We start from the raw sequence: 10,760 nt of genomic DNA on the forward strand, positions 1-10,760 counted from the left end.
ACACATCATACCCCTCCGCCAAAACAAATGCTAACCTCCCCTCTTATTTTAATGGTGAGAGGTTAGCATGTATTGGGGGTATGATATTTGTGTGTCTAACTTTCCCACTCATCATTATTCACAATACACAAGGCTACTACACTAAGCCTGCTAATGATAATGACATTACTTATTATTTTAACGATGATCATAACAATAGTTATAATAATAACAGGAAGAAGGATAGCAAGAGTGGCACAGTGATCAAAGACACTGCATCTCAGTGTCACTGCAGTACCTGGTTCGAATCCAGGCTGCATCCCATCCGGCTGGCGGCGCACAATTGGCCCAGCGTCGTCCCGGGTTTGTAAATAAGAATCTGTTCTTAACTGAGTTCTCTAGTAAAAGAAAAAAGAAAAGGATGGTATTGGAGTGAGAGCTGCATGCGTAGCCTATTGTGTGGCAAACAGGTGCTGTTAGATTACAATATTATATTTCTGACCACTTGGAACAGTTGTAAACGACACTTAATAAATTATTATAATGTGTTCTAAAGGAAAATTATTGTAAAGCCTTTATTCCAGCATACCACACATTAAAACCTGTATTACAGCATACCACACATTAAAACCTGTATTACAACATACCACACATTAAAACCTGTATTACAGCATACCACACATTAAAACCTGTATTACAGCATACACACATTAAAACCATTACCACACAAAACCTGTATTTACATTAAAACCATACCACACATTAAAACCTGTATTACAGCATACCACACATTAAAACCTGTATTACAGCATACCACACATTAAAACCTGTATTACAACATACCACACATTAAAACCTGTATTATTACATTAAAACCTGTATTACAACATACCACACATTAAAACCTGTATTACAGCATACCACACATTAAAACCTGTATTACAGCATACCACACATTAAAACCTGTATTACAGCATACCACACATTAAAACCTGTATTACAGCATACCACACATTAAAACCTGTATTACAGCATACCACACATTAAAACCTTTATTACAGCATACCACACATTAAAATTACACATACCACACATTAAAACCTGTATTACATCATACCACACATTAAAACCTGTATTACAGCATACCACACATTAAAACCTTTATTACAGCATACCACACATTAAAACCTGTATTACAGCATACCACACATTAAAACCTGTATTACAACATACCACACATTAAAACCTGTATTACAACATACCACACATTAAAACCTGTATTACAGCATACCACACATTAAAACCTGTATTACAGCATACCACACATTAAAACCTGTATTACAGCATACCACACATTAAAACCTGTATTACAGCAGACCACACATTAAAACCGTTTACAGTAGACCACACATTAAAACCTGTATTACAGCATACCACACATTAAAACCTGTATTACAGCATACCACACATTAAAACCTGTATTACAGCATACCATACAGTGCGGAAAGTATTCATACCCCTTGACATTTTCTAAACTTACATCCTTTCTCTCTTTAAATTTGATGGAAGTCCCCCCCCCCCCCCACTTGTCCCGTGTAATGACAATGCGAAAACAGATTGGCTCCCTGGATGCAATTCCTATGGCTTCCACAGGGTGTCAGCAGTCTATGTTCAAGGTTTCAGGCTTGTAACTTCAAAAACTAATAAGAAATATCAGTTTAAGTACAGGGACACAGTCTTGGAAATTTGTGTTTGCGCGCGCCATGAAGACAGGGCGCACCTTCTAAAGTCGGTTTCCTATTGAACATCTTTCCGTAAGAAATATTATTTTGATGACATTTTAGGGTATCTGAGGAGTAAATAGAAATGTATTTTGATTTGTTGAAACAAAGTTTAGGGGTAGATTTTCGATTTCCTTTCTCTGCATGTTGAACGAGTGGATTACTCAAATCGATGGCGCCAACTAAACCGACTTTTTGGGAAATAAAGAAGGATTATGTCTAACGAAACGACACTACATGTTATAGCTGGGACCCTTTGGATGACAAATCAGAGGAAGATTTTCAAAAAGTAAGTGAATATTTAGTCGCTATTTGTGAATTTATGAAACCTGTGCCGGTGGAAAATATTTTTATGTGGGGAGCCGTCCTCAATCACATGGCATGTTTTCACTGTAATAGCTACTGTAAATCAGACAGTGCAGTTAGATTAACAAGAATTTAAGCTTTCAGCCCGAAATAAGACACTTATATTTACCTAAATGTTTAATATCCATCATTTGTATGATTATTTATTTGAATTGCGAGCCCTCCAGTTTCACTGGAAGTTGTCCCGCTAGCAGGACGCCTAGGGACCTTAAATGCTGCAGACAATTTTTAGTGACCTTCTCCAGATCTGTGCCTCGACACAATCCTGTCTCTGAGCTCTACGGACCTCATGGCTTGATTTTTAGTTTTTTTCAATATTTGGAAGGTGTGCTTAATGTTTCATACACTCAGTAAATATGGATGATTTCTTAAACCAGGCACATTTAACAGTTAGACTATTGATTTACAGACCTATTTATGTTGGTTTCCACACTCCTCAAAAATATTGTTTCAGAATGGCAGACAGTGACCGCTCTCTAATGTGGGAGAAAAAGCGCATGTTATAAAATAATGTAATTTGTATTAGTGTTGCACCATTGTTCTTACATAATATAACCATATACAATTTCAGTAGCACATGTCTTAGTGATGGACTGTGCCATCCCTATGGCCTCCGCAATGGATTAGTCCACCCAGACAGGAGCCAATCAGTCTTGTGCGCCATGAGAAAATGAATCTATTTGCGACTGTTCGACTGCTACTATACACATCATGTATGGTTCACACTCTCCTTCATCCCCTGGAACTTTCCCGTGCTTGTAGCACTCTATGCCATATGGCCTCAAATTATACTGTTTTTCTCATTACACCCTTTCAATATTTGAAATATTACATTTGATTCATCCACTGTCGAGGAGATGGAGGATTTTTTTTCAAAATCATTGATGAGAAAAGCATGGTCTACTCCACGGCACCCCCATATGCCATGTCTTGAAATATGCAGATAGACAGATTCAAAGTAAATTTACATTGTAAAACTTCTGCCAACTTTCTAACTCCGCCCATAACTTTTTAAATGTATTGCACTCCAAGAAGGCATGGATTATTGAGTCATCGTTAGTTTTACACTTAAGACATGGGGAGCAGCCATTGGTGGGCCTGGGAGGGCATAGGACCACCCACTTGGAAGCTAGGCTCCAAAAATCTTAATGAGTTTTCCCCCACAAAAGGGCTGTATTACAGACCGAAATACTCCTCAGTTTCATCAGCTGTCCGGGTGGCTGGTCTCAGATGATCCCACATGTGAAGAAGCCGGATGTGGAGGTCCTGGGCGGGCGTGGTTACACATGGTCTACGGTTGTGGAGGTCCTGGGCTGGCGTGGTTACACATGGTCTACGGTTGTGGAGGTCCTGGGCTGGCGTGGTTACACATGGTCTACGGTTGTGGAGGTCCTGGGCTGGCGTGGTTACACATGGTCTACGGTTGTGGAGGTCCTGGGCTGGCGTGGTTACACATGGTCTACGGTTGTGGAGGTCCTGGGCTGGCGTGGTTACACATGGTCTACGGTTGTGGAGGTCCTGGGCTGGCGTGGTTACACATGGTCTACGGTTGTGGAGGTCCTGGGCTGGCGTGGTTACACATGGTCTACGGTTGTGGAGGTCCTGGGCTGGCGTGGTTACACATGGTCTACGGTTGTGGAGGTCCTGGGCTGGCGTGGTTACACATGGTCTACGGTTGTGGAGGTCCTGGGCTGGCGTGGTTACACATGGTCTACGGTTGTGGAGGTCCTGGGCTGGCGTGGTTACACATGGTCTACGGTTGTGGAGGTCCTGGGCTGGCGTGGTTACACATGGTCTACGGTTGTGGAGGTCCTGGGCTGGCGTGGTTACACATGGTCTACGGTTGTGGAGGTCCTGGGCTGGCGTGGTTACACATGGTCTACGGTTGTGGAGGTCCTGGGCTGGCGTGGTTACACATGGTCTACGGTTGTGGAGGTCCTGGGCTGGCGTGGTTACACATGGTCTACGGTTGTGGAGGTCCTGGGCTGGCGTGGTTACACATGGTCTACGGTTGTGGAGGTCCTGGGCTGGCGTGGTTACACATGGTCTACGGTTGTGAGGCCGATTGGACATACGGGCCAAATTCTCAACAATGATGTTGGAGGTGGCTTATGATAGAGAAATTAACATTAAAATCTCTGGCAACTGCTTTGGTGGACATTCCTGCAGTCAGCATGCCAATTGCACGCTCCCTCAAAACTTGAAACATCTGTGGTGGTGTTGTGACAAAACTGCACAATTTAGTGGCATTTTGTCCCCAGCTGAAGGTGCACCTGTGTAATGATCATGTTTAATCAGCTTCTTGATATGTCACACCTGTTAGGTGGACAGATTATTTTGGCAATGGAGAAATGCTCACTAACAAAGATGTAAAAAAAATTGAGAAATAGTCTTTTTGTGAATATGAAACATTTCTGGGATATTTTATTTCAGCTCATGAAACCTTTCGACCAACACTTTACATGTTGCATTTATATAGACCACAAGCCTGACTGTTACCCACTTTTAGAATAGATGTATTCCCCGTTTGGATTGTACAGCCTACTGATGAGTTCATATGTTACCGGTACAGCCAGAAGAGGACTGGCCACCCCTCAGAGCCTGGTTCCTCCTTTCTAGGGAGTTTTTCCTAGCCAATGTGTTTCTACATCTGCATTGCTTGCTCTTTGAGGTTTTAAGCTGGATATATTTTAAAACACTTTGTGAAAACTGCTGATGTAAAAAGGGCTTCATAAAATGCATTTGATTGACATGTATATCACATCAACTGATTGGTTCTTCTGATGTTCTTCACACAGGAGACCATGTTGAGACATTCTCTACATCCAGAGAGCAACAGCAGGAAGATCACAGAGCTAAGAGGTCTCACCACTGCCCACATTGTGAGGAGAGTTTCCCAATTCTATCAAATCTAAAAATACACCTAAAAATACACACAGACCAGAATCTGTATTCCTGCACAGATTGTGAGAAGATATTCACAACATCACAGGCTCTGACAGCTCATCAGAAAGTGCACACTGGAGAGAAGCCATACTTCTGCTTTGTCTGTGGGGAGAGTTTCTCTCAACAGGGCCATCTAAAAACCCACCATCGAATACACACAAGAGAGAAGCCATACTCCTGCTTTGACTGTGGGGAGAGTTTCTCTCAACAGGGCCACCTAAAAACCCACCAACGAATACACACAGGAGAGAAGCCTTACTCCTGCTCTGACTGTGGAAAGAGTTTCTCTCAACTGGGCAGCTTAAAAACACACCAACGTATACACACAGGAGAGAAGCCTTACTCCTGCTCTTACTGTGGGGAGTATTTCTCTCAACTGGGCAACTTAAAAACACACAAACGTATACACACAGGAGAGAAGCCTTTCTCCTGCACTGACTGTGGGAAGAGCTTCACAACATCACAAGCTCTGACAGTTCATCAGAGAGTGCACACTGGAGAGAAGCCTTACTACTGCTCTGAATGTGGAAAGAGTTTCTCCCAATTGGATATATTAAAATGTCACCAACGAATACATACAGGAGAGAAGCCTTACTCCTGCTCTGACTGTGGTAAGAGTTTCTCTCAACTGGGCAACTTAGAAGCACACCAACGTATACACACAGGAGAGAAGCCTTACTCCTGCTCTGAGTGTGGGAAGTGCTTCACAACATCAGCTGAACTAAAAGTTCATAAAAGATCACACACAGGAGAGAAGCCTTACACCTGTTCTGACTGTAGAAAGTGTTTCTCCCGATTGGATATGTTAAAATGTCATCAGCGAATACATACAGGAGAGAAGCCTTATTCCTGCTCTGACTGTGGAAAAAGGTTCTCCCAACTGGGCAACTTAGAAACGCACCAACGTACACACACAGGAGAGAAGCCTTACTCCTGCTCTGACTGCGGGAAGAGTTTCTCCCGATTGGATACCTTAAAACGCCACAAATGTATACATAAAGGGCAGAAGCCTCATCAGTTCTCTCAGACCAGCTAAGACTTAAAGTCACTCCATCACTTAAAGATGCACTATGTAGAAATTACTCCACCATTTCCTGCATGTTAAAATTGCAATAGTTCTAATAGCCTCCAGTTTGTGACAAAATAAGCAGTCATTGTGTAGTGAATCATTGTACCATCTAAACCGCTGCGAAATATATTTTCCATTCTCAAAATATTGTATTTTCAGCTGTTGTACAAAAATGGAAGTAAAAAACAAAACTTCAGAACGGGAAGCATAGAAATAGTGCACATAGAACAGATCTACTGCTTCTTAGACTGAGAGAAGCCTTACTCCTTGTCTGACTGTGGAAAAGGCTTCACAGCACTGGGTGATCTAAAAGTTAATCAGTGAACACACACTGGGGAAAAGCTTGTGTGTACTGCACTGCCTGTGGGAATATTTTATCTCTAATGGACACCTTAGCTAGGCTTGGGCATTATCCAGATTGTCATACCTTCATACTGACCTTGTGCCATACCAGAATATTAGGTAACTGCACGCAAAAATATATATATATATTTTAGACAGCATATAATAGACAGCATCCAGGAGAAGTTAGCTAACTAACTACTAAATTAGCAAACTAAATGCACAACTGCAGAGCATTTAGCACATTTTAGACTGTTAACTTAAAGGGATATTCCTCATCTCCAGCACCACCCCAACATCAACATGTGAATGTTGCGTGTTTCTGTAGTAAAAAAAAGATTGAGGAAGATAAGTGTTTCTAATGACATCATCGGTGGGCATCGTGTGATTTTTGACCAATTTATGAGGAGGCATTGCCTACTAATTGGTTGATGATGTCATTTTCACATGTTGATGTTTGGTTGGTGCTTCATTTCCCTTTAATAGAGCTAGTTATATGATATTATATATTTGTCACATATATGTACCGACAGATGTAGCCTATTGAATATCATTATAGAGGATGCATTAAATGCATCCTCCAATTGTAAAGTCTGTCTATGCCCATACAGGAGACAGTGTTGAGAGCAACAGCATAAAGAGAGCAAAGAGGTCTCACCACTGCCAATTCTCTCAGAACAGTTAAGATTAGAGTCACAAAATAAATTGTAACAGTGAATTGGATCAAATGAAGAATGTGTAGAACACTCTATTGTAATCATATTGTTTCTCACTGTGAGAGAACTGTACCGAGGAAAGAGAGCGTTATAGAATGTTAACCTCTTACTTTACATATCACTGTGCACCTTGTCTGTTTTGGTGTGTTTTGTTAGCTTCTAATGTAAAGATATTGAGATGACCTTGGATTTTCACTTAGTGTTAAATATCTTCTGAGGCTTCTCATTTTAAAAACAAACATTTTATAGTTTAACAGTTGACGTGGTGGTACTGCTTCCCTCTCAGCCTGGTCTGACTCTTTCTGTGGGGAGAGTTTCAACTGGTCAGCTTAAAAACACACCAACTGTATACACACAGGAGAGAAGCCTTACTCCTGCTCTTTGGATGGCTGGGCGTATAACTCGAACATCTAGCAACCCAAAGGTTGCATGTTTGAATCTCATCACAGATGACTTTAGCTTATTTTAGCTAATAAGCAACTTTGCAACGTCTTACTACTTTTTAGATACTACTTAGCATGTTAGCTTAGCATGTCGCTCCTTAGCATGTTAGCTAACCCTTCCCCCCCAAAAAAAAGTTTTTCCCCTAACCCTAAACTTAACCCAAAGCATAGCCACCTAGCTAGCATTAGCAACAATACATTGTAATTCGTAACATATTGAACATTTGTAACATATTTTACAAATTCCAATTCATAACATATCATACAAATTGTAATTTATACATCCTACTGTATTCTACATTACATGACCAAAAGTATGTGGACACCTGCGCATCGAACATCTCATTCCAAAAACATGGGTATTAATATGGAGTTGGTCCCCCTTTTGCAGCTATAACAGGCTCTTCCGGGAAGGCTTTCCACCAGATGTTGGAACATTGCTGTGGGCACTTGCTTTCATTCAGGTTGTCCCTCTGCAGTTCTCTGTGGGAATGAACTAGTTGACACAACATGTATCAGATAGAGATGATCAGTTTTCAGCATTAGTTTGGGGGGATTATTTTTGCTATTAAACAACTGTTTAATGATACACAGGTTATGAAACAACTACATGTCTTTATTAAGTTATCTTTTAAAAGCAGATTTGTTTTAGTCATTGATAATGAATGTGTTTGGATAACTGCATAAGTTAAGTTAATTGATCTGCCAATTAAAAATAAAGTTACAAGAATTTGTACTGGTCAAACTCTTCTGTTTTGTATTCAGTTCTTCGTATTAGATCTGACAGTATGAATGGTTCTTATGGTTGTATTCAGTTCTTCATATTAGATCTGACAGTTTGAATGGTTCTTATGGTTGTATTCAGTTCTTCATATTAGATCTGACAGTATGAATGGTTCTTATGGTTGTGTTCAGTTCTTCATATTAGATCTGTCAGTATGAATGGTTCTTAGTTCAGTTCTTCATATTAGATCTAACAGTATGAATGGTTCTTATGGTTGTATTGAATGGTTCAGTTGAATGGTGGTTGTATTCAGTTCTTCATATTAGATCTGACAGTATGAATGGTTCTTATGGTTGTATTCAGTTCTTCATATTAGATCTGACAGTATGAATGGTTCTTATGGTTGTATTCAGTTCTTCATATTAGATCTGACAGTATGAATGGTTCTTATGGTTGTATTCAGTTCTTCATATTAGATCTGACAGTATGAATGTATTCAGTTCTTCATATTAGATCTGACAGTATGAATGGTTCTTATGGTTGTATTCAGTTCTTCATATTAGATCTGACAGTATGAATGGTTCTTATGGGCTGAGTGCCTGGAGTGTTTTGGTATGACTACAATCAGGAGTTCTCTCTGACCCTGTGATGTCACCAGGACAGAACCACATGTCTCTATCCCACTCCAGGCCAGGTGGCAGTGATGCACATTTAACGTTGGTCTGAACACCACCAATAAACACCAAACAAGAAGAACGCACTCTCAGTGATCATGCCCCCTCCCCATGCTGCAAAGCAATCGAGAGCAATAGTCTTTTTGTAGGCAGTAAAAGAAGGTCTGTGGTAAACACAGGCTTGGATCTTATACATTTTGTTCTATAAGTTCATCTTCATCAGCTAACATCACTTTCTTTGCATTTTGCTGCAGTTATGTATCATATAAAGCACATAAAAGGCTTCATAATTCATACAGGTCCTGTTAAATGACTGATAGTATCTCGTAGAACAAAACGTATAAGATCTCCTAAGCCAGACTTTATTTTCTGGATTCATCCCAAACCATATTCTTTCCCCATAGGGATGGCTCAACTCCTTTCCAGTCTTTAGGACCACATGCTGGTGAGTTCTATAAAAGATCACACGGCGAGTGCACACAATCAAACATTTGTAAGTACTTTTAATCCAACAAAATGATGAATACACTTGGTTTCATTGCACAATATAATTTTTATTGAACTGTTATTTAATAAGAAACACATGTAAGTCTTTTCTACTGCAAAACATCTATTTGTGTGCATTGTAGCAATTACTGGTGGCCAGCAAATTGGCTTGTCCCCATGGTGATGTGTAAAGGTGTAGTGACATGTTTTGAGTAGATAAACATGTCAATTAGAAATTAGACCATTGTTTTTTGGGTTATCTATACAGAAAATACAAAGGTTGACCAGCACAAATTCATGTAGAATGTTAATTTATCTGCTAATGAAAAATAATGTTCATTGATCAATTACTATAATAATGAATCTAGTTTTAAAAGACAACTTAATAAACATGTAGTCGTTTCATAGCCTGTGTATCATTAAACAGATGTTGTGTGGTAAAAAAAGAACTGACACCATCTCTATCTGATACATGTTGTATCTACTAACTCATTCCCACAGAAAACTGATAATCACACCATCTCTATCTGATACATGTGTCTACTAGCTCATTTCCACAGAGAACTGATCATCACACCATCTCTATCTGATACATGTTGTCTACTAGCTCATTCCCAACAGAGAACTGAAGAGGGAGAACTTGGTGTCAGAGCAAAACCATACCACTCAATTTAGTATGTTATGTTACATTGGCCTATGAATGTAATACGATTTCTAAGATGTATGAATTACAATTCGTACAATATGTTACGAATTTGCGATGCGTATGATATTTTACAAATTCCAATTTGTTGTTGCAAACATTAATTAACATGCTAAGTACACTATATATATACACAAAATAGTGGATTTGGCTACTTCAGCCACACCCGTTGCTGACAGGAGTATAAAATCGAGCACACGGCCATGCAATCTCCATAGACAAACATTGGAAGTAGAATGGCCTTACTGATACTGAAGAGCTCAGTGACTTTCAATGTGGCACCGTCATAGGATGCCACTTTTCCAACAAGTCACTTCGTCATGTTTCTTCCTTGCTAGAGCTGCCCTGTTCAAATGTAAGTGCTGTTATTATGAAAACATCTAGGAGCAAGAACGGCTCAGCCACGAAGTGGCAAGCCACACAAGCTCAAAGAACGGGACCACCGAGAGCTGAAGCGCTTAGCACGTAAAAATCGCCTGTCCTATCGAGTTCCAAACTGCTTCTGGAAGCAACAGCAGCAGAAGAACTGTT

At 40.1% G+C, this 10,760-nt stretch overlaps 1 protein-coding gene across 3 annotated transcripts in view; it reads left to right on the forward strand.

Moving 5' to 3' along the window:
* The window catches only part of LOC115116980 (zinc finger protein OZF-like), a 171,776-nt gene extending 163,195 nt beyond the window's left edge, over positions 1-8,581 (forward strand). For 2 of the 3 annotated variants that reach the window (XM_065022425.1, XM_065022427.1), the window contains exon 2: positions 4,925-8,581. In XM_065022425.1, coding sequence (XP_064878497.1) covers positions 4,925-6,108 — 1,184 coding nt within the window. In that variant the 3' untranslated portion in view covers positions 6,109-8,581. The remainder of the gene's footprint in view (positions 1-4,924) is intronic. The other variant, XM_065022428.1, reaches the window with a different exon arrangement.
* Positions 8,582-10,760: the final 2,179 nt, after the last annotated feature.

This window comes from Oncorhynchus nerka, linkage group LG2, assembly GCF_034236695.1.
Source record: "Oncorhynchus nerka isolate Pitt River linkage group LG2, Oner_Uvic_2.0, whole genome shotgun sequence".
Lineage (NCBI taxonomy): Eukaryota > Metazoa > Chordata > Actinopteri > Salmoniformes > Salmonidae > Oncorhynchus > Oncorhynchus nerka.